Source organism: Narcine bancroftii, chromosome 14, assembly GCF_036971445.1.
Source record: "Narcine bancroftii isolate sNarBan1 chromosome 14, sNarBan1.hap1, whole genome shotgun sequence".
Lineage (NCBI taxonomy): Eukaryota > Metazoa > Chordata > Chondrichthyes > Torpediniformes > Narcinidae > Narcine > Narcine bancroftii.
Window position 1 is genome coordinate 53,272,072 of NC_091482.1, and position 24,182 is coordinate 53,296,253.

Sequence of the window (24,182 nt, forward strand, 5' to 3'; positions counted from 1 at the left end):
AAAGTAAAAACGCACAGAAATGCTGGAAGAACTCAGCTCCTCTCGCAGCATCTGTAGGAGTTAAAGATATATTACCGACATTTCGGGCCTGAACCTTTCTCATGGTACGAGTGGAAAAATAAGAATTTATACCTTGAGGAAGGGCTCAGGCCTGAAATGTCATCTCCAATGGAAGCTGTAAGACCTCCAGCATTTCGGTGTGTTTTTAGAAACATTCACAGTGTCTGCAGACTTTAGTGTTTCATTGACAGGCTTTATGGCGTCTTTCGTCTCTCTGTGACGTACATTTTCTTTGAGTCCTGGCCACAGTTGGCCTGCATAGGAGATATGTTAAATACTGAATGGATAGAAACTGCAGGCCTTACTCTTCAGAGGATTCTCAAGACCATATCAAGGACAGCTTTAATGCGACCTTAGTTGCACACAGCAAGGTATTATGTCTAGCAAAGGGATAATGAGGAGCTACATGGGGACAAAAGTTGATTGGAATACCCCAGCTCTATGTGCTAACAATACTTCATGTCCAACGAAGAAGACAGCCAAGGCCTCAGACCTATAAGCTGATACCTTTGACAATGTGCTCTCTCTACACTGAACTGTCTCCAGCTTAGTCTTGCCCTTCCCCCCTCAAAGGTTCTTTTGTGACAATCAACTGCAAATTAATTGAAGTTAACGATCTTTGATACATTACCATTAAAGCAATTTGCCACTGTTTCATTTTTTTAACCCATAATTTTGTGATTAACCCTTCTAAAATCTCAAAGGGACAATTTCAGTGGACAAAAGTATTTTTTTTAAACTTGATGCTATTTGAGAAAATCAAACATTATCAAAACAAAAGAAAACTCCAAGAAGTAACTTAATTGAGCAAATAAAATATTTATCTTGTCCAGTGAGTGAGATCTCCTCACTGGTGTGAGTTGCCCGCAGCCTTCCTTGGGAAGTGTTTATACAGCAGGAGAGCATTTGCTCACAGATGTTTTTCGTGTTTACAATAGGCCTTTCTAACCAACTTTGCAATCAATTAAAGAAAGAATGTCATAAAGGGCATCTACCATGCGAGGACTTGGGGAACCCAATATGCTATTTCTTTCCTTAAAAAGAGTGGAAGCTGCCAGTTTAAGATCAGATAGTCAGCGAGAAAGAAGGTTGGACAAAGCCTTGATGATTCAGTCTTAATGAAGCATTGCGGTCTTAACTGTTGGCCATTCTTTCTCTCCCGCTGATGCTACATCATTTGCCAAATTCCTCCTATCGACTGCATTTTTTTGCTCCATATTCCCGCTTCTGTAGTCGCTCTTATACATCATGTGCTCACATGTTATGCAGAATAGACAGTTCATGACATTAATTGGTATGCATCTTTAATTTCTTCTCAGCCTCACACCAAAGGGATTACTTAACATGATATGTGAGTGGGGGGGGGGGGGGGGGGAAGGTTGAGAATCACTGCTCTGGATCCCATTGTTACAGAAATATTTTGCTTGAGAAAAATTGTCATTGGCCCATTTCCTTTGGAGTTATGAAACCATGCACATAACGAGTCAATTAGTTATGATTAAAATAGTGATTTACAATCTTTTTCTTCCCACCTCCTTAAGCAATCCCTTACTAATCACAGAGCAATTATGGCATAGGGATTAGTTAAGGTTGTATGTGAGTGGAAAGAAAACGTTTCAACACCACTGATCTAACTCCTTTCTCTAAAGTTCAGTGTGACGAAATGGAAAAATCATCTCAGCTTGATTGAAGTCTAGAATTTACCAGCTAGAACAACAACCTCAGAGCAGGGTGCGGACTACATTACAGGTACCAGGTACCATCATTCCTTGCAAACTCTTGCTGGACCAAGATCCAGGCCCTGTCACCCCTTTTTGCAACTGCATTCTTACCCAACAGACCGCAAAGTCAGAGAAGAACAGCATCTCCTCCACAATCACACAATGCTCCTCGAGGAGATGTTCTCATTTCCCTATCTTACTCCCTGTGCAACCACAACTGTACTGCTAAATACCATTCTGTCCATCTTCAAATTCGCTGCTAACAGCACTTGAGTAGATCATACCAAATGATGAGAAAGTCTGTTCGAATGGTGCCAAGATTATAACCTCTCTCGATTAAAGTCAAAAAGTCCAAATAGATGATTGCTTACTTCGGGAGAGAGTTCAGAGTTCATACCCCTGTCCATATTAATGGCACTGAATTGGAAAGACTAGATAACTTCAAGATCTTCAGAATAAATACCTCCATTGTCCTTACCTGGGACAAACGCATTTATGTCTTTTACGCAGCACTGCATTCCAAGAAATTATTCTTAATTTCACAGGACACAGTTTGTGTAAAAAGATCAGAATGGGAATAAGGACTCATTCCCATTCTGACATTTTACCTCTTCAACCCCCTAGTAATTTTCACAGATCGCCTGCGGTCTAAACTGAACTGCGGGCGATCCATGAACAACGGGCTAATGAATAGGACATCCGCCTCCTTAAATACTGCGGTTCAGGTATTCTGTCTAAACTCACGGTGTGATACAGATATTTGGAGATTTGGTCATTCTTGTGTGAACGGGAGACACTTCAGAATGGAAAAATCATGCAGGTTCTATGTAAAATATATTATTGATGGAACACTGAAGAAAGTCCACCTGCATCTCCACTTCGAAGACCGATGAAGATTGGCAGGCACCCCTTGTTCTTCACTAACTTCAGCAGATGCAACGTCGAATGCGTGCTAGGTGGATTCATCGGTGTGTTACAGGAACAATTCAGTTCGAATTTGGAAGAAGTTACACAAGATGGTGAATGCAGCTCAGAACATAACAAGAACCTCTCCCCTCTACATCTTGGTGAGGCCCAATTCAGAGTATCGTGTGAGGTTTTGGACACCTAACTACAGAAAAGATATGAATAAGATTGAAAGAGTGCAGGGAAAATTTATTCGGATGTTGTCGGGACTTCAGGAACTGAGTTACAGGGAAAGGTTAAACGGGTTAGGACTTTATTCTCTGGAACATAGAAGAATGAGGGAGATTTGATAAAGATATGAGAGGTAAAGATGGATTTAATCAAAGCAGACTTTCCCACTGAAGTTAAGTTGAGATACAAATAAGAGGACTTAGGTTAAGGATGAAAGGGGAGAAGCTTGGCGGGGGAACATGAGGGGGAAATTTCTTAACACGGAGAATAGTGGGAGTGTGGATCAAGCTGCCAACTGAAGTGGTGAATGCGGGGTCAATTTTCCCATTTAAGAAAAATTTGGAGAGCTACATGGATGGGATGGGTATGGAGAGCTGTGGACTGGGTGCAGAGCTGTAGGACTAGGCCGAATAATAGTTGGCGCAGAGTAGGGCCTGTTTTCTGTGCTGTTCTATGGTTCTAAATCCTACTGCGACCTCGGAACTTTTATTTTCCTTCCATAAGTTGAATTCCAGCTCTCGAGGGAATGAGGGTCATGGGGAGGGAATATCCTTGCTGGCCTTTCCGGATTCCTGGTTTGGATGGGATGTGGAGCATCATTGGCCGTAGAAGCCCCTCTTCTAGGCCTTATGGTCAAGCAAGACTTTTAGGAGCACTTGATTGTTCTCGGGAGTTGGGGGAGCTGAAGGGGAGGAGCAGATGAAATCATGGAGAAATATCCTGGATGATCACCAAGTATCTTTTCTAGGGAGAAAGATGGTTTGAAAAGATAACTTTGAAGAGTTCATTTGCAACCATTTAATTTCACTGTTTGGTGGTGGGGGGGAATTTCTATTGCCAAATAATTTAGTTTCTTTTAAATGGCGTGCTTGTTTCTTTCACTCCTTTGAAAGTAAACTGAATGCCAGAGTCCAGGGAGAAGGGCACCGTCCCACATTGAGGGCAATTAGAGATGGCCAATAAAACATTAGCTATTGACACTCACAGTTCAAGAATATATCAAAAATTTATAGCCGAAAAAAAAATTCAGACAAGCCTCTGAAGTGATTGCTTGCCAACAGTCAAATATTCAATGGACATTTATTTGGGAGTTTGTCATGGTTTTGCACCATACAAGAAAGTTTGAAAATCACTGCAACGGAAAAAAAAATACTGTGTCTCGCTCATTAACGGTGGGACAGTTGTACTTTACTGGCTTTGTTGATAGATGTAAAGTCCTCACTTGTCGCAGGTCTCTGGAGCAAGGCTCACTTTGCGAGCTGATTGCAAACCAGCTTCGAGGAGGTTGGAGTCCTTCCGCAAATCAAAGCACAAAGTAATCGACTTGTCCCTGCAACTGTGCCCCCCCCCGTGGTCTCGAACTGCTTCTGTCAGGGCTGACCGATTTGGAGGGAATCTCTGAATGGGGTTTGAATTACATTGGTAATGAAAATGGGTGCCAAAAATCAGATTAAAACCTAACTTTAATTGTATTGTTAAGCAAGAAAGTCCACAGATTCAGGAGGTTGAGTGCAATGCTCTCAAACCGTGCTAGACAAGCACAGCAGGTTACATAACATCCATAGGAGCCAAAGTTATGGGACTACGCCCTTCCTCAAGGTATGAGCAAAAAGCAGGCGGTCGCCTGCATGAAAAGGTGGTGGGGGTGGGGAGGGGGGTGGAGAAGAAGGAAGGAGGAAGGGGAGAATCACTAAATTAATTCTGCAGACTGGACCACATGTAGTTAGATATTTTGATTCTAGCTTATTCATTGAAGAAGGGCTCAGGCCCAAAATGTTGACAATGTATCTTTGTCTCTTCTAGACACCGAAGAGACCGGCTGAGTTCTACCAGCATTTCAGTGTGTTTTTAAAGTTAGACTGCACAGATCTTATGTTGAAGCACAATTGTAGTGTTCTGGTTTCATCAAGAAGAACTCATAATATCTCCAAAGTAATAAATGAACTGTTCTTAAATGTTTCAGTGCAAGATTGGGAATTGGTACAAATTTAGTTTACCTGCTACTGCTAATAAACGACTTCCCTCTGTTGAAAGTGGATCTCTTGCCCATACCAGTCAAAAGTGATCCTGGGATTAATCTCGCTTCGCTATTCTCAGTAAGGCATTGAAAGCTGAGACATTAGGCACAGATGAGGAGAGCACCTAGAATGTATCAGTCTTGATCATGTTCACCCACTCCTGCTCTTGTCCTTCTCTGTGTTGTGTTCAGGCTGTACCTCTGCAGGTTACAGCTTTTGGAAGGCCATCTGCAACATTTTAAATGACCTTGCTTCCCCCGACTGAATTGTCTTCTATCAATTATGCTCTTTATTCCAATTAAGTTACCTCCTCCACAGCCTCCCATCTCACCCAATGATGAGGCACATGCTGAATACTGTTGAGATTACATTTCCTGTTAAATCTGCACAAGCCCCGCATCTCCAAGGAAATCAACCCAAGCTTGTTTGCCTCTCCCCATATAATTCTCCAGCAATGGCAACATCTTCACGAGTGGCCTAATTCTGCTCCTATGTCTTATGGTCCTTTTAATTTTTTTTATTTATTTGCAACATGCTGGAGGCCGATTCCAGCCAATGAAGTGCACACTCCCAATTGCATTCAATTACCCTACAACTTGTATCTTTTTGAAGGGGGGGTGTAACCAGAGCCCCCAGATGCAGGGAGGTCGCAGGGAGGACAGACGAACTCCTTACAGACAGTGCTGGATTCGAACGCAGGTTGCTGGGGCCATAATAGCGCCACTGTGCCGCCTACCCGTTGACTTGTTCCGTAGGGCAGCAGAGTGGTGTAGCCGGTAGCACCGCTGGGGCATGATACCAGAGACCCAGGTTCGGGAAGCTTGTACGTTCTCCCTATAGATTTCTACTGGTGGCTTCATTTTCCTCCCACCTCCTAAAGACACCAACTGACCTCTGCAAGTTGTCTCTGGTGTACAGGTGAGTGGTAGAATTTGAGAGGGGGGGTAGGAGGGGAGGAGTTGATAAAAGTTTTAAAATGTGTGATTTAAGGTTAGTGTGGACTTGGTGAGCTGAAAGGCCTGTTTCTGGACTATATCTCACAAGGAATCTGTATCCTTTCGTGTGCTATCACCACAGAGATCAAAACCCTCCACCTTACTCTGACGGTGGCATAACTAGTATTTTAACTAGTTTGTACTTCCGATCAACTCCTTGGCCAAAAGGTCGAGGATGGGCTCCTGCTCCTATTTTTTATGCATAGCAAATGAGTCTTGGCCACTGCACAAGATCTCTTCCTGTAATGCACACATTAGCCCCCACCCCCACGGATATCAACTATACAGCTGAATCTGGTTTCATCAAGAAGGACTCATTTTTTTTGTGTCTGGTGCAGATGATGTATTTCTTGGTTTGTGGTGTGGATTGTTTCCACCTTATTACCGATTGCAGAAGATCAGGTGAGTGGGCGCAACCTTGGGTTTGGGAGGTCTGGCTCTAGAATCCTGTCGGCATAGTCTGGGTGTTGGTGGCGAGACAGGGCTGAGAAATTGCCCACGGATGTCAAATATTTCTAAAGAATTTAGAATGGGACAACACAGTGGGGGTCTTCGGCTCAGGATGCAATGTTAACCTACTCCTAAATCAATCTAATCCTTCACTCCTTCATGGCCCATCACCCTTTTTTTTTTAAATTGATGAGTCCTTTAAATGTCCCTGTTGTATCAGTCTCGACCACCAACCCCAGTAATGCATTCCAGGCACCCACCACTCCCTGTGCATAGAAAAAAAGAAGAAATTGCCCTGCACATCTTTAAACTTAACTTCAGAAAGATTCTGACTGTCAGTTCTATCTAAACCGACCATAATTTTATAAACTTTTATCCTTCTCCATTTTGCATTACTTTACATTGCATTATTTCACCTAATCTCATTGTTAGTGAATAGTTTTGAGGACTTTCGGTGTTTTTCATTCTTATTTAGGATTTCTTGTTTTTTGGTTCATTGGCTTGTAAAGTGACACTGATCTTTAGAAGTCCTCCAAAGTAATTAACAGCAGCACTGCCAAAAGATGACCTGGTGTATTTGGGACTGCAACCATTTGAGGCCAGCTCCTGTTTACTGACCACCGTCTGGCAAGTTCACTTGCATGCAAAGTGAATGAAGGAAGGTTCTGCTGAGGAAAAGGAGGTCATTCTTTGGCACCACTTTGAATTTAAACATTCTTGCAGACAGCATGGTTGGCCTAGCGGTTAGCGGAACACCATTAGAGCGCCAGCGATTGGGACTGTGGTTCGAATCCCGTGCTGTCTGTAAGGAGTTTGTATGTTCTCCCTGTGCCTGTGTGGGTTTTCCCCGGTGGGTCCGGTTTCCTCCACTCTTCAAAGGTACCGGGGGGGGGTTATAGATCAATTGGAAGGCACAGGCTCGTGGGCCAAAGGGGCCTGCTTACCATGCTGTATGTTTAAATTTTTTAAAAATTGGTGAATAGTTCAAGAGAGTGGTAACCTTGAGTGGCCTACCTGGATAGCAGGCATAATTAAGCTTTTCCCTGTACCCCTGAACATCTGACAATAGTTTAACGAGCCATGTGCATAGTTATGGTTGCAGGGCAGATCCAGTACTCAGCCCAAAGCTTCCCATTAATAAACCAATCTCAAGAAGACTGCTCTGCACTCTGTAGAGGAGAGTAGACGGAAGCTGCAAGCAATTTGCAATGGATGCATTTTTCTCAGGTCAGGTGACTCGTGGTGTGTCAGCTTTAAGCAACGAGGCATTAGAGCTTGCATTGATATCAGGGAAGAATTGTGGAGAATGTGGTGATTTATCATCGCATGGTAAGTGCATTCTTATAACACTGGAAAAGACGGTTCAGTGTAATCTGAAACAAATCATTTGGAAATGATTAATGCATGTTATATTAGAATCTATTCTGACCTAGAATTTCCTGGAGAGTTGCATGGTTTAACAATCCCGCTGTCGCAAATGTACAACTAACCCAGCAGTGATGCAAGGATGAGATGGGATTTTTTTTTTAAAGTTAGTCGCACACTACGGTAACAGGCCCTTCTGGCCCATGGTCCCGTGCTGCCAAAATTCACTAATTAACTTACAAACTTATACGTTCTTGGAGGGAGGAAACTGGAGCACCCAGAGAAAACCCATGCAGGTCACGGGGAGAACTTGCGGACAGCCGCAGACTCGCACCCAGGTCGCTAGCGCTGTAATGGTGTTGTGCTGACCACAACGTTAACCGTGCCGCCCAATGTGTCGTGAATTAACTCGATTGAGGGAATCATTTGTATGAACCATCAGTAGCCTTGTAAAGAGAAGCCCATCTTCAGCCACGCTCCTCCCCACAAATTTTTAACCAGTAGCTAAACTTGTACTATCAAAATGAATTAGACATGTCACTGAAAATGAGTGCATGCATCTTAGAACAGGTAGAGCTGTCATAATGTGTTATTTATGTTTTTTGCCTTTGTCTGGCTTAGAAATTGAATGATTGACACTCTGACCAACTCTCTCAGGTGAGTGTTTTTAGAATTATAGATCATTTACAGCTGAGATGGAACATTATAGCACAGTACAGACTCTTCAGCCCACAATGTGTTGCTGGCCTATGTAAACCTGCTTCACAGCAATCTCTCCTTCACATCCGTAACCCTCTATTTTTCATATCTAAGAGTCTTTTGAATGCACGTATTGTACCAGCCTCCACTACTTCCCTTTGCAATGCATTCCAGGCACCCACCACTCTCTGGTGTGTAAAAAAAAAACACATACCTCTGACCTCTCTCCTAAACTTTCCTCCACTCACCTTAAACAGATAACCTCTGGTACTTTCTATTGACGACCCAGGAAAATGGTGTTGACTGTCCACCCTATAACCTCCTATTAATTGGAATCATTCTGGTCAGTAAATAACCTACAAGTCACAGAGTGCCGATGAGGGAACAGAAGTTGGGAGGACAGAATCGATTGAGAGGTGATAGGAAAAGTGAAGGGTTGCTGTTAGCTGCTGTGTTTGCTTTGGTTGAGAGAAACTGGAGTGTGATCCCAGCCCTCAGCAGTTCTGCATTGGTTCTTGCTTCACAGCAAGTTTAAGATCCAGCTTGCCACACTGATTGATTAAGATGGTTAATTGTTTTGGCCAGCTGACAAGCTCTGGTGAAATTCATAAGACTACATCAAAGGCACTGCCTTCAACCCTCCTTGCTACTCCAAATGATAGATTTATATTCCAGATTTTGAACTCTGGAACCTACAATATAGAAAATAGTAAAAACACACAGATGTGGAAGAATTCACCAGTCTTGCAAGGTCCACGGGTGGTAAAGATATATGATCGATGTTTTGTGCCTGAGCCCTTCTTCAAGGTGTAAGCAAGAAAACCGGAAGACATCTGAATAGAACTGGAGGGAGAAATTGGGAGAAATCCAGACCAGCAGATGCTAATTGGATATGATAAGAGGAAAGGTGAGGATTGATTTTGGCTCTGTGAAAGGAGACAGAGGGAAAAGAGGTGGAGAAAAGTGATGGGGTAAGAAGGAAGAGAGGGTTCAATCAATCAGAATTTATTGTCATGAACAAGTCATGAAATTTGGAATTTTGGGGCTGCATCATAGAGCAAACATTCATATTATAACCACCTCACAACATTGCTATATAAAAAAAATAGTTGTACACAAAAATAAGGGAGTGTCTTCGATTCACAGGGTTCTTTAGTCTTTAGACACATTCTTGTACCTCATCCCCCTGACCTGCACCTTAACCATCTCCCTCCATACCCCTCTCGTTCATGTACATGCCCAAATTTTTCTTTAGGTTATCAGGACTAAAAGCATCTTAAGGTGTTAGCGTTGAGTATATTTTATTTTTAAATTTAGAGATGGTAACAGGCTCTTCCAGCGCACAAGTCTGCACCGCCCAAATAACCCATGTGACTAACTGATCCCGTACATGTTTGGAATGTGGGAGGAAACCGGAGCACTCCCCCCCGGTCCACACTTGCCTTTAATAATTCGTAAGTGATGCTGGCTAATAAATAATAATTTTCCAGGTTGTTTGAGAGGAGCTCCATTTAGTAATCCCCAACCTTTCCTATTCACTTTACATTGACAACTGGGCCACAAGCTTTAATTGTTAAGTAAACACATCCCTGATCATTGAAGTGCCACTCCAGATATGCATGGGTGACTTCGGGTTACCAGGACTGAAAATAAGCTACCAGCAAGTCTTTGAGGGCCCAATTGTTGCTCTTCTTTGTCATTAGACAGAGATTATATTTAAATGATAAACCTTTCCATTTCAAGAATTTTTAAATTACGGTAAAATCCAGAATTCAAGCAAATAAACCACAGAAAATAAACAGGTTAAAAAATACCAATGTTTAGAATTGGTGCACCTGTCGGTCATTTGCCAAACCACACAGTTCACTGATCTGCTATCTACAATCTCCATAGGTGGTGGAAACTGAAGTCTTTACTGTATAAACCCTTTTGTATATTAATGTCTGCACAGAGCCAACATTAAATAATGTTTGGAGTATTTCTTTTGATTACCAGAGCATCAATATATTGCATTAAGTGTAATTATTGAAGAGATAAGAGTGGTTTATTGCTTAAGTAAGAAATCCCATGGCTCAGCATAAAATGTCGCAGGATGACATCTGCGCTCAACTCTATATTACAGTGAAGGAACTCCCAGTGAGCCCTATGTATTTAGACATACAAGCATGGCAAGAGGCCACTTCAGCACGCGAGTCCGTGCTGCCCAATTATACCCAATTGATCTACAACCCCCAGGAATATTTTGAAAGGTGGGAGGAAGCCAGAGCCCCCGGAGGAAACACAGAGGAAATGTACAAATTCTTTACAGACATTGCAGGATTCGAACCCCGGTTCAATCGCTGGCACTGTTACAGTGTTGCGCTAGCTGCTCTGCTAACTGCTCCACAAGGTGAAATTGCAGCAGGGTTGAAGGACTCCTGTGGATCATGAGATATTACCATTTGAAAATTATGAGACCCACAACTTGACTCCGCATGTTTGAAGCTTGTGTCTCTTGTGATTTCTACTCCTACGTATGGAGGCCAGAGCTAACTGCGCACTTAAGCCATGTCATTGGACACAGTTACAATTATTTTAATGCCTTCAGTCGCAAAGACACTCTTGAATACTCTGGACATAGGTTGTCTGCTGGAAGTAAATGATCTTGTATGGTAAAACAGTCCAAATGAATGATGATGTTACTCCCTAATCAAAAGGTGCAGACCAAGGGAGTTGGTTATACCCTCATTCATTATTTTGGGTAAAGAAAAGCTTCCTCATTCTGAACAAGGCACCTTCTAAACTTCCTTCATGAATAGCTTGCAAATTGAAATTAATTTTCACTTGCCAGACTATTTATTACCAAATTAAAGCAACGAAAAAGAATGCAAGTGACAGATTATGTGATAACAAATGCTATTTCTGGTCCTGTTTTATTTTAAATAGACAAGTGAAGCTGCTTCTGAAGTGAAAAGATTACTCTTAGCACAGCAACTGTATTGTATTTACACCAAACTGAATCTCTTAGCAGCCCTGAGATCCATTTATTAATAATGTTTGGAGTATTTCTTTTGATTACCAGAGCTTCAATATATTGTATTAAGTCTAATTATTGAAGAGATAAGAATGGTTTATTGCTTAAATAAGAAATCCCATGGCTCGGCATAAAATGTCGCAGGATGACATCTGCGCTCAACTCTATATTACAGTAGAAGGCTGAAAATCTGGACTAGGTCAGTCTGGATTCTTGGGCAGTACTTTTAAAATTCAAATCTAGGGAGGAATAAAGAAGAGACGAACAGGTGAATTTTGACAGTTTAGTCATGAGCTCATTTAATGAAATGAGCAGTTTTAAAGAAAAAAAAATACATCTGTGGTGCTTATGCACTAAAAATCCCGCTAAATTTAAAAAGTTTGAGAGTTTTGAAAAGTCCGGATTCTCGGGTGGTCTGGATTTCTGGCATCTGGACTTTTTGGACTTCAATGCTACTTTAATGCTTCCTACGTCTGCATTCAGGCCTGCCAGATTTTGAGGGACAAGTATTCACTACACTCTGCGAAACGGAAGCAGAACTGTGTGTGAAGTCCATGGTTTTGAAATTAAACAGCCAATTTTTGTAACCCTCACATTCAGGCTGTGGTTACAGTTTTTCTTTTCGTGATGACTGTGTCGCTGGTAAGAACAGCTTTTGTTCCCCATCACTGATCGCCCGTACACTCTTGAGCCACCACCAGCTTCTGTTGAAGCTTCTCTTGCAACACCGTTAGGGAAGGTGATGCAGGACTTGTAATGAGCAAGAAGGAAAGACAGAAAGAGCAAGCATAGTGAGGATGTAAGTTTTAAAGTCGTATCCAAAATAATATAGCAGAGAACGTCCTGTGGTATGTTTTCATAATTCTGCAAGGTTAAAGAACAAGAACAACTCTATTTTGGTGAAGACATTAAATACTGCTAACCATTAGGTAAGGGATGTGATCCTGGTTAACGAATCCCGAGAAACTTTGAAGAAACATATACTTATATGGAGCAGTCTGTTTGAATGTTCAGGAAACGTAAGGGTTCACAGTGCAAAAGTTGGTGGACATCGCGCAGGATATCACAGGCAAAGCCCTCCCCACCGTTGAGAGGATCTACAGGAAATGTAGCTGTCGGAGAGCAGCAGCAATCATCCACGATCCACACCATCCACCAGATGCTTTGTTTTCACTGCTACCATCAGGAAAGAGATATAGGTACTACAAGAGTCCGCAAACAGCTACTACCCCTCCACCGTCAGACTCCCCAACAAAAAACTCACTTAGTAGGAGTCATTTGAAGACTTAATTTTGCACATTTTTTCTCTTTTTATTCGTCAGATATTTTACAAATTATTTGTTTACATTGTATACTGTATTTTTGCCAGCAGTGGAAATTCTGCCTTGCCTGCAGGAAATAAAGAATCTCAGTGTTGTATATGATGTACTCTGACAATAAATCTGAATTTGAAAGCCATGAGGCAGACGATCTTGGGGTGAGGCTAGCTTGCTGCATTGCTTCTTGCTGTAATGAAGTTCTCATGCTTTGCAAAATGATTAGAGATGTGTTTTTGCAGCTATATTTGTGCTTCTTTTCAAGCAATCTCTGTTCCGCTTTAACAATTTCCTGGGACTCGGAGAGGAACCCATGAATTTGATGCCTTTGCCCTCTTTGGTCTTAAAGTGTTGTGGCTTTGACAGGTAGCCTGGACAAGTAACTTCAATGTGTTTTGTATCTGGTAGGGACTACAATTGTCCACTAGCGGTGGAAGAAATTGATTTTTAAGGATGTAAAATGAACCAGGCATTGAATCTAATAATTTCAATTGATCAGCCATCTCCAACATTCAGTATTCAGATTTCAGATTTATTGTCAAAGTACATACATACAACCCAAAGATTATTTTTTTTCTGCGGGCGAGGCAGAATTACCACTTATTGGTAGTGCAAAAAATAACTGTACACAGTGTTCACATGTAAACAAATAAAGAACTGTAAACAGGTAAAAAATGTAAATAAACTGACTGTGCAATACAGAGAGAAAAAAACAATCCACCAATAAAATGCATAAATAAGACTCCTTAAATGAATCCCTGGTGGAGTTTGTGGTGAGGAGTCTGATGGTGGAGGAGTAGCAGTTGTTGCTGAACCTGGTGGGGTGAGTCTTATGGCACCTTGACCTCTTTCCTGATGGCAGCAGCGAGTATAGAGCGTGTGCTGGGTTGTGCGGTTTCTTGATGACTGCTTCTGCTCTCTGAAGGCAATATTCCCTGTAGATGTTCTTGATGGTGCGGAGGGTTTTGCCTGTGATGTCCTGGTCTGTGCCCATTACCTTTGTCACAAGGCAAACACCTTCCAAAATAGATAAAAATAGTGCAAGATAAAGTCAAAGTAAGGCCGTGTCTGTGGATTATTTTTCATTCAGAATATGATGGCAGAGGGGAAAAAAGCTGCTGTGCCACTGAATGCTCGTCTTCAGGCTCCTGTACCTTTTTCCCGATGGGTAGCAGAGTGAAGGAGGCATGGCCTGGGTGGTGGGGGTCTTTGAGGATAGAGGCTCCTTTCTCTGTGCTGTTGCAGACTGAGTTAACAATCCTCTGGAGTTTATTCTTGTTCTGAGTGTTGGCATCTCCGTACCAGACAATGATGCAATCAGCCAGAATGCTCTCTAGAAATTTGAAGCCCTTGACCCTCTCTACTGCTGAGCCCTCAATCAGTTCTGGTTCGTGTGTTCTTAACGTCCTCCTGAAGTCCACAATCATCTCCTTGGAATTGCTGATGTTGAGTGCAAGGTTGTTGTTGTGACACCACTCACCGAGCTGATCGATCTCCCTCCTGTACGCTTCCTCATTGCCATTTACATGCCAATTGGATGACCTATCTCTCCAAGCATTTATTCCACTGCAATGGTGGCTACCAGAAGTATTGCGGTTTTAATCCAAACCGTGTTGAGAATTACTATGTCAAAATTAAGTGTGAATTTAAAGCCTTTGGAATATTCTTTCCCTCTGCTTAGTTTGTGAATTCCATCTTCTTGTGCAACGTTAGTCTTCACTGTGTCTTTTCTGCTTTGTACACACTCCAAAATGATTTTTTTTTTCCTTTCATTCACTGATCCGTGCAGGAAATTAGAATTACAGCTCCTTCTGAATCCCACAAGTGCGTAGAAATTGAACCACTGAAACTTCTGCTAATATCAGACTAGATAAAACACAATTACTATTCCATTCCTAATGTGCCACGATAATAAATATTGCCTTCTCTCAACCTTGTTATGCAAGAAGATGTTAATTATTTTTCTGAGAACGTCCACTATTGCCTCTCCACTCTGTGCACAGAGTGACAGCCTGGTTCAGCTAACACTCCTGCCTAAAAGCCTGGAGGGAGCATTACATGCCCAGCCATCTGATCTATCATCAGGGAGGTCGAATGGTGTTAATGCACCCGATGCAGATTACAGACCTCCTTTAGATGTTGTTAATGCAAGGCACACTTTGTGAAGTATTTAAATGGACACCAGAGGTGATGGTTCATGTCAAACAGCCTTTAGAAAGGGTGAGAGTGGATGTCATTCTTTATAAACATGAAGATTAGGAAATCCGAGTCCTGATAATATTCTAAAGCATGAGTCATACTGTAGGTGACAATTCTGACAGCTTGTTTATCTTACCTTTACCTGTCTTGTAAACAGTGTCCTAATGTAACATTGTGACAGCTCATATTCAAATGGAAAATACCTTCTGACAGCAGTATTTAAGTCTTGCCACAGAGTGTCAAAGAAATTACTATGTATTAATGGATGGAGAGGATTAACAGTGACCGGAGATAGTAAGACTGCAAGCTCTTGTGTTACCCAACCCTTCGGTTTTCTGCACATGAATATCTTTAATTTAAAGAGATGCCGAAAATCTTTGTAAATTTCCAAGAGTTAAATTGGAAGTTTCTAAACAGCAAGTCGGGTTGGGGGAGGGGGAAGCATTTGTTATCATTTGTTTGTCCTGGAACTACTAATGTCACTCTCTCCTGTAACCTTTGTGAAGACAGGTGACAACTCTGCCCAAAGGTTCGAAAGGATCACTGACCCTGCTGTGAAGACAGCTCCTGATGTTTCCCTGCCCCAAGACAGGAAGAACTGCTGGGAAATTGAAACCAGTCTGGCAAGGGGTGGAGGGATAGAAATTTGACTTCCCCAACAGCACTTGAGACCCAATATTCAATTGTACTGCAGGCAATAGAATTGAAATGAGATAGTTGCCCATTAAAGGTGGTCTCTTATCACCCACTGTCCCAAGGTGAGTTTCTGCAAAAGAGATTTGCATCTTCTCTTTAACATTCATCTGACAAAATGTGCTGGAGGGTCTGTTTCTGTGCTGAATCTCTGTGAAAATTTATTTTCTTTTTCTTTTTAAAATATTTCTATTGATTTTAATTAAGAATTTATACAAATAAAAAAAGTGCAATTCAATAAAATTATATAAAAGAATAAATAATACATTCCGTAATAACACTAACATATATGAAATTGTAAATCATCTCCATAATTCTTTGTAAAATACTTTATCTTATTTAATTATCAATTGAATATCTCAATTATGCAATACTTCAATTATATTTAAGAAATTTTCTCAAAATATGAACTAAATTTAGTGTTCTAAAGCACCTTCACATGCGTTCACTACCTGTCATGAAAACTCAAAGCAAAACATACAGGTTGGTAGGTCATTTGGGTGTAATTGGGGTGGCAAGGACTTAAAGGCTGATAGGGCTTGTTACTGTGCTGTTGGTATAAATTTTTAAAGAATTAATTTAAAATAATGGCACGAGAAATATGGAGCAAAATTTAGCGGCCTATACACGTATTTCCTGGAATTGAAGGCGAGAGAACAGAAGAGGAAAACTATGTGGAAGGAAATTCGTAGCCAAAGCTGGTTCGCTCAGTCAAACACAATCATGTCGAACCAAGCAATGCTCGAAGAACATTGTTAATTTTCCACATTTAACTAGGCTGCCTCCAAATGCAGCAACATTTCACTTCAGAATCCGCGGGGGTCACCTACTGCATCCGGTGCTCCCATTGTGGTCTCCTCTCCATCATAGAGACTGGGCGCAGACTGGGAGATCACTTCATTGAACACCTTGGCTCTGTCCACCGTCACACCGGGGATCTCCCAGTGGCCGCCCATTTCAATTTTTCCACCCCATTGCCTTACTGACATGTCTGTCCATGCTCTCATACGCTGCCAGACTGAGACCTCCCGGAAATTGGTGGAGCAACACCTCCTCTTCCATCTGGATGTCTTCTAATCAGATGGCATTATCATCGACTTCTCAGGTTTCCGTTAAACCCCACCCCCCTCATCTTCGTTCCCTTGTCTCCTTTCCTCCAGTTCTCTCTCTCTTCCCTCTGTCTCCTTTCTTCGAGCCGAAAATCAATTCTCATCTTCCCTCTTCTATCCAATTAACACATTTTGTTTGTTGTTCTGGCTTCATCCCCTCACCCATTCTTCCCCTTTTCTCTCTCAGTCTTTATTGAGAGGCCTGTCTGCTTTTTGCTTATACCTTGAAGAAGGTCTCAGGCCTGAAACAACATTAATATATCTTTACCTCCTCTGGAAGTTGTGAGACTGGCTGAGCTCCTCCATCATTTGCTCTGTGTTTTTGCTCCAAATGCCTCCAACCTTGGGGGGTGAAAAAATTGGGCTGCTTGTCAACTATACAGCATAGCTTTGCTGCCTCAAAAAAAATGTTTAATCTGTTCAGTTCTCCCGCCCCTCCCCATATATCTTTGGGGTCCTCTTACTTTAGGTACTTTCAGGTGGCCAAAATACCCCGATGTAAAGCCGCATATTCTACCCCTTGTGGCTGTCGGGAGGCCACCTGAAAGTGGAGATGCCAGCCAGGAGGAGCACTGACCTAACCCTCCTCCTGTAGGTATGATCTCCGGCTCCAAGAGTCCCCCGTTGCACCTGAAAGCAGCAGTGGGTCTACGGCCACAGTCCACAGGAGCCGGCATTCGCTCAGACGTGGCCCTCCTTCAGCTGGCACGTTCAGGTGACAGAAAGGCGTTTTCCCGCGGCCACCTGAACGTCCCAGCTGCACTCCCCCTGCCGCGTCTGCCGGCGCATTATCTGTGTCCGAGCACCTGACAGCGGCTTAAGGCTCTATTAAATGTGCTCTGACCCCCAGTGAGGGCTGTGTGCACCCCCACCCCCGGTCCCATTTGAGGATGGCTGGAGTAAATTATTATTTAAATGGTGCAAGGTTGCAGCACGCTGTTGTGCAAAGGGATTTCAAAAGGATAGTTTGCAGGGGCAGCAAGTAATTAAAAAGGCAAATGGAAGATTGGCTTCATTGCTGGAGAGATTGAATTTAAGACCAGGAAGGTTCTGCACAGGGTACTGGTGAGGCACAGCTGGAGTGCTGCATGCATTTCTGGTCTCCTTACTTGAGAAAGGATATATTTACTTAGACAATTGGCTGATTCCAGAGATGAAGGTGTTAGCCTCTGTGTCTCTGGGACGGTACTTGCTGGAATTCAGAAGAGTGAGAGGGGATTTTGCGGAAACATAAAATTATGAAAGAGATAGATACGATATAAGGCAGCCAAGTTGTTTCCACTGGTAGCTCAGAACATAAAAAACCTTCCCTCTCGGTGGACTCGCTGTCTCTAACAGCATCGTGAAGTGAGTGTGTGAGCGGGTCCACTTCCTCAGGAGTTTGCGGAGGTTTGGTATGACACCAGAAACCCTGGCAAATGTCTACACAGGTGTGGTGGAAAATGTGTAACAGACTGCATCATGGTCTGGTGTGGGGACACCAATACCCCTGAGTGCAAAAGGTAGTGGACACATCCCAGGACATCACAGGCAAAAACTACTATTGAGAACATCTACAGGGAACCTTGCCGTCAGAGAGCAGCAGCAATTGCCTCTGTCTTAATTGCACCTAATTGACTTGTTATGTGCATGGTTTCATAACTCCAAAGGAAATGGGCCAATGACAATTTTTCTCAACCTTCCCTTCCCACTCGCATATCACCTTAAGCAATCCCTTACTAATCACAGAGCATTTATGGCATTGGGATAGTTAAGGTGGAATGTGAGTTTAGGGGGTCAGTTTGAAAACCACTGCTTTAAAGTCTCCATAGATGTCATATTGTTTGAAAAAATACTCTGGAAATGTCACCAGCAACAATTGCTTTGTCAATTTCCAAAGCAAATCTATTAAAGGGTTCCTGCTGTGAGCTGGCAGCTGTGTTCTTTAAGACAATGGTGTCTGTTCCATTGCTGTGGGAAGGTTTACTGAAAACAGGTTCTTTTTGAAGAGTGATTGTTCTTTAAATTAACTAGCTGCCACCAATATTCTATAACTACAAAAGATGCCAATAACTAACTTTTCTATATTAAAAAAGTGCCTCAAAGTTTGATGCGAGAATTTGTGCAAAGTTAGATTTCCGTAATCTGGAGAGTCCCTACATCATGCCAGTTACCCTTTTGGTTTTTGCTCAGTTTATTGGGGGAAGAAATGAACTGAGCTGGAGAGGAGATTAATGAAGATGTTGGTGGGACTGGAAAATCCTGGTAATAAGTGCAGAAACCAGGGTTGGTTTGTTGAGCAACAGAGGGGGCTGAGGGGAATCTTGAGGTAAGGGGTCAACAAAAGGGGTATCAATATAAAGTGATCTGTCAGTTGATTAAAGGGGAGGGGAAGTGGACCCGCTCACACGCTTACTTCACGACGCAGCTAGAGACAGCGAGTCCACCGAGAGGGAAGGCTTTTGACCCTGAAGGTGAAGGGTACGTGATTCACTTTACACAGAGGATGGTAAAAAAAATACAGATGCACATCACATTTAAAAAAAAACTACATGGATGTGTACTTAAAAGATCCATGCATGGGTGCTCCTGTAGAAAGGTGGTATGAGGCTGGTTAGCAACATCATGATGGGCTGCAATGGGTCAGCTCAGTGCGATACATATGTTAGCATTATTAACCCTTTGTGGTATTGTGTTCTAGCACTGCTGAAGACACTTGCCTTTGTACAGTGAGGGTCCAGGTGACAAACACTACTCTTCCTTCCAACCATCTGTGTGAATAGACCCTCCATCTTTTCCTGACCACCTTTGTCGCTCCCACCACCAGCCTGGTGAGAGACTGACATAGAGCCTCCTGTAAATGAGTTTGGCAGTTTCTAGAGTTTGGACAGAACTAAGGTGCAGACCTATAATCTCTGTATTTGTGTCCTTCATGCAGAATTAGATTTCTGATTTATCGTCAGAGTACATACATGACATCACGTGCAACCCTGAGATTCCTTCTCCCTGTGGGCAAGGCAGAGTTACCACCAGTTGGTCGTGCAGGAAAAATAAACTGTGCATAGCCTAAACATGTAAACATATGAAAGATCTGAATACAGATAATGAATGTAAACAAACTGACTGTGAAAATGAGAGAACGAAAGAAAATCAATAAAGTGCCCAAGTAAGAGTCCTTAAATGAATCTCTGATTGACTTTGTCATTGAGGAGTCTGATGGTGGAAGGGCAACAGCTGTTCCTGAACCTGGTGGTGCAAGTCTTGTGCCATCTTTCCTGATGGCAGCAGCGAGAACCAGAGCATGGGCTGGGTGGTGTGGGTCTTTGATGATTGCTGCTGCCCTCTGATGGCGGCATTCCCTGTAGATGTACTCAATAGTGGGGAGGGTTTTGCCTGTGATATCCTGGGCTGTGTCTATTACCTTCTGGAGGGCTTTAAGCTCAGTGGTATTGGTCCATACAATTATAAAGCAGGCCTTTTATTTAAGTGATCCCTGCTAATATGAAGGACTTTCAAATGCTAGTATGACAAAGATTTCAAAAGGCAATGCAGCTATCTTAGTCCAATTACAGCATGTATTAAAATCAAACTCAGTTAAAATGAATTTTAAAATTTGTGGAGTTGATCTGTTCAGACCCTGATCTGCATTACTATTCAGCAGACACTGTGGAGAGAAATAATTAATCAATGCTGCCCGCTTTAGCTCATATTTTATTTATTAGTTTTGTTTTTCCAGTAAAACCACAGATATGCACAAGCAAGCAGGGTTGACAAAGTAGACAGTGTTATCAGGAACGTTTCTATACTTCAAGATTCTCTTCTGACTTCGATTGACCTTCATTGAAGACCAGAGAATAAGCTAGTTATTAATGAGGCAGGATGGGATTCAAAGTGATCATTTGCTAACCCTTGTGTTCTGATTGTACAAGAGATGCCTTGTAATCCACGCATTATATCAGCGTAGAAGCCTCTTGCGGTTGGTTCAATGTCAAGTTTGGCTTTACTAGGTCTGTCTCTTTTATAAGCGTGCTATTTTATTCTCAAATGCACTTTTTCCTGATTTCACCCATCTTTTGCTGCACTTTAGAGAGGGGTCGATCAGAAGGATCTTCATTGATTTAGAGCACAGGCTTTGCCATGCCAACATTGTGTCAGCTTTGCCATGCCAATACCGACTCTCAGTGTAGCTGATGAACCCAGAGCGCTGTGCCATTTTGCATCTCGTCAGCAGAACGTAGCTGATTCCGTGAGTAAGGCCGTGAATTAATACTGGCCAGTCAGTTGAAGACATAGAAAAATACAATGCAGTACAGGCCCTTTGGCCCTCAATGTTGCGCTGACCTGAATATTCCTACCTAAAAAAAACATACTAAACCCTCCCTTCTTTGCAACCTTCAATTTTTTTTTATCATCTATGTGCCTGTCTCTTAAATACTCCTCACATTTCAATATCCACCACCATCCCTGGCAATGCATTTCAGGCACTGACAACTTTTGTGCAGGCAAATGTTCTAGTTGAGGCAAACGTATCACTTGGTAAATTGCCTAGTTTGCGCTTTTAAGCCACACATTGGTTATTACTGTGACATCCATTTTGCTTTATTCCAGAGCACCTGACCACAGAACTGACCTAAATTCCCTGCTCAAAATAGCTCAAAGCATTTTTTTATCTTTGTTCAGCCGGTACGAGCTGTTAATACAGAGATTATTAATAATTATAAGTCAACCTATGTTTGAAAACTGACTTCAGTTTCTCTCCATTTTACATCTGCTTGCCACTGTCCAATTTGAGCTACGAGGATAGTCTTTTTTAATATTGGTCCAATTTACATTTTGACCAGCAGAGAGTGATTGAGTTAGCAGTAACAAGGATGTAAAACAAAGTATATTTTCTGATGTAGCTGTGTTTGTTTATACAAATTCATCAGATTTGATCATACTTTTGTTTTCTCGAAATCATTTTTTTTCCCTGATTAACCAGTTATTAGAGTCTAGTGATTGCCTTTTACATGCTCAACTCTTCAAAAACAAGTCTTTTGCTTGTAGGATGTGTCTGGTTTCTAACAAGGATTATGCAAAACATTTTTCCTTGTGAAGGAATGTTTTCTTTTCGCTGTGTAACCCCTGAAGGCAGATTTGTAAGTTCAGTCAGGCATGTTTTTTTTTCTCCTTTAAATCTACAGTTTTTGAGCTGATAGTTTAAACACATTCAATCTCTTTTTCTGCCACCCAGAAGGCTATTTTTTTTTGACAGCACTCAGTCTTTTGTGAGTGTGATACAGCAATCTGATACGTGGCTTTAAGTTTCGAAAGAGTCAGAGAACGCACCTGAGCTTGCAATTTGTGGCTGCGCAACTTTTAATCGTAACCCATAGCACTAGACAACAAATGTTTTCAAAAGGTTTGCTTCCTGAAAAACAAATGGGGATTATGATATAAAACCTCAAGCTGAACGCAAAGGTAACTTCAGATTTGCTGTATCACGTAGAAAGTTGGAGAAACATCAAATTGAATTTTATTGAATTTAGCATGTTTAGTCGCATAATGACCTGGCGTGAGTTCAACTGATCTAAAAATATTTTGCCGCTGATTTTTGTTTGTACTCAGCATCTGATGCCTTTCATGTCATTGTTCAACAATAGTAGGCCACCATTGGTGGATCCCAGTTGCCCTCATGCCGCTTTTCCATGGTCACAACATCCTGGTGAAACCCTTCACCTTGTTCGTCACTGACTGCACCTAAGATCAGTGGGGAAGAAGACCGAGTGGGGCTTCGTGGTTTTGTATGCTTAAAGTAGACTTAAAATATGACAGGAAATCACAAAAGTAGGTTATAATCTCAAAAGACGGTATGCGATAGGGAAATTTTAAGGTGATTTTTGTGATAACCAAAAATCATAAAATACACCCAAACGAGTCAAAGAAGAAAAATCTTCACTGTCCAGTATAATCAAAGATCTCACGATTATTTTGCTTTCATGAACAGGAGTGATGATATTGTTGGGGCAAGTTGTGTCATGGTGTAGCACGATTTTTTTGCCGAAGAATTTCAGCCCTCGTCAGTCATATCCATGTGATCTCCAATGCAAATGTGCTCATTTAACAGCAGAAGTGTATCCCGAGCAATTTAAGGAAACAAAAAAAATGTCTTACAAAGGAAACTGATGTCCTTTCTGTTGGATGATAATTAGCACTTACATTCTAACGATGCATGGGAAAATCACAGCTCATCATTTTCATTGGCCAATGGCCTCCATTTCACTTTAACTTTCCAGTTATTGGCAGTGTCAGAACATGGCTCCTTGGCTAATCTCAGATTTAGATGGCTAATTGGGGCAAGATTCCCCAGATTTGAGGTTGAACCAGCTCATTGGAGCATAGATGTATTATTTGATTCACAGGACAGGCCCTTTGTTCCAACTCATCCATGCTGACCAATTTATAATTATGGGCTAGTCCCATTTGCCTGAATTTTCCTTCTAAGCTATTCCGGTGCATGTACCTGCCCAAATGTCTTTCAAATGTCAAAACCATATTCACTTCTATAATTTTCTCTGACATTAGGGTCAATTTCTGTTTAAAACCATCTTTCTGAATATTTACTATATAGGGAATTTAACTTGAGATCATATTTCATATGTACATGGCCCACCGATGTGTATTGTGTTCTTTTGGAACTCTGGATGTCAAAAAAGGTTTTGCCACCGATGCCATCGCTGTATTTGACTCGAACGTATCACATCATTGATTTTTGACTGATTTTCAAACCAAAGAAACTTCTGATAATAAGGTTGACCAGTTAAGTTGAAAGGAAATTTTAAATGTGATACACTTAAAGGTGAAATGTTGGCAGTTTGAGGGTCTAGCTGTATTCTGCCCTAAGGCCAAAACAAAGAAAGATTTATGACATGATAATTATTATAAGCGCTTAGAAATTTAGTTACAACAGAACTGTTGTTTCATTAAATTATATTGCAGCTAAAACCAAGACATTGGAGCTTTTTTTATATCCAACGTGAGAACTGAACTTCGCTGCTTTGGAGTTTATTAGAATTTTCAGGTTCTATTGTAAAATGCTGAGTGAAATTTGGACCATCTGTTATGACGTGAAAAGGAAATAAGTTGATTTTATTTGGAGCCTGCATGATTTTAGAAGAGTCGGTACTTTGTGGCCATTGAACTATTGTACTTATAACATTGGACAACCATTTTTTTTTCAAAAGGTTTGCTTCTTGAAAAAAAATTGGGGATTATGGTAGATGACTTCAAGCAGAACACAGAGATAATTTCAGATTTGCTGTATCACGTAGGAAGTTTCAGAAACATTAGATTCACTTATATTGAATTTAGCATTAAGCATATATTCACCACAAATGTAACAGGATGCATGACAGCTGTTGCGACAGTAACGAGACATTTCTGTTGTAT

General features: G+C 41.7%; 1 protein-coding gene across 7 annotated transcripts in view; it reads left to right on the forward strand.

The window, feature by feature from the left end:
• LOC138749300 (multiple C2 and transmembrane domain-containing protein 2-like) overlaps positions 1 to 24,182 on the forward strand; it is a 328,465-nt gene that overhangs the window by 205,414 nt on the left and 98,869 nt on the right. The window contains exon 18 of one of the 7 annotated variants that reach the window (XM_069910512.1): positions 7,609 to 7,691. The exons of the other annotated variants lie outside the window; for them this stretch is intronic. Coding sequence (XP_069766613.1) covers positions 7,609 to 7,617 — 9 coding nt within the window. The 3' untranslated portion in view covers positions 7,618 to 7,691. Of the gene's footprint in view, positions 1 to 7,608; positions 7,692 to 24,182 lie in introns of those variants that run through there. 7 annotated transcript variants of the gene reach the window in all.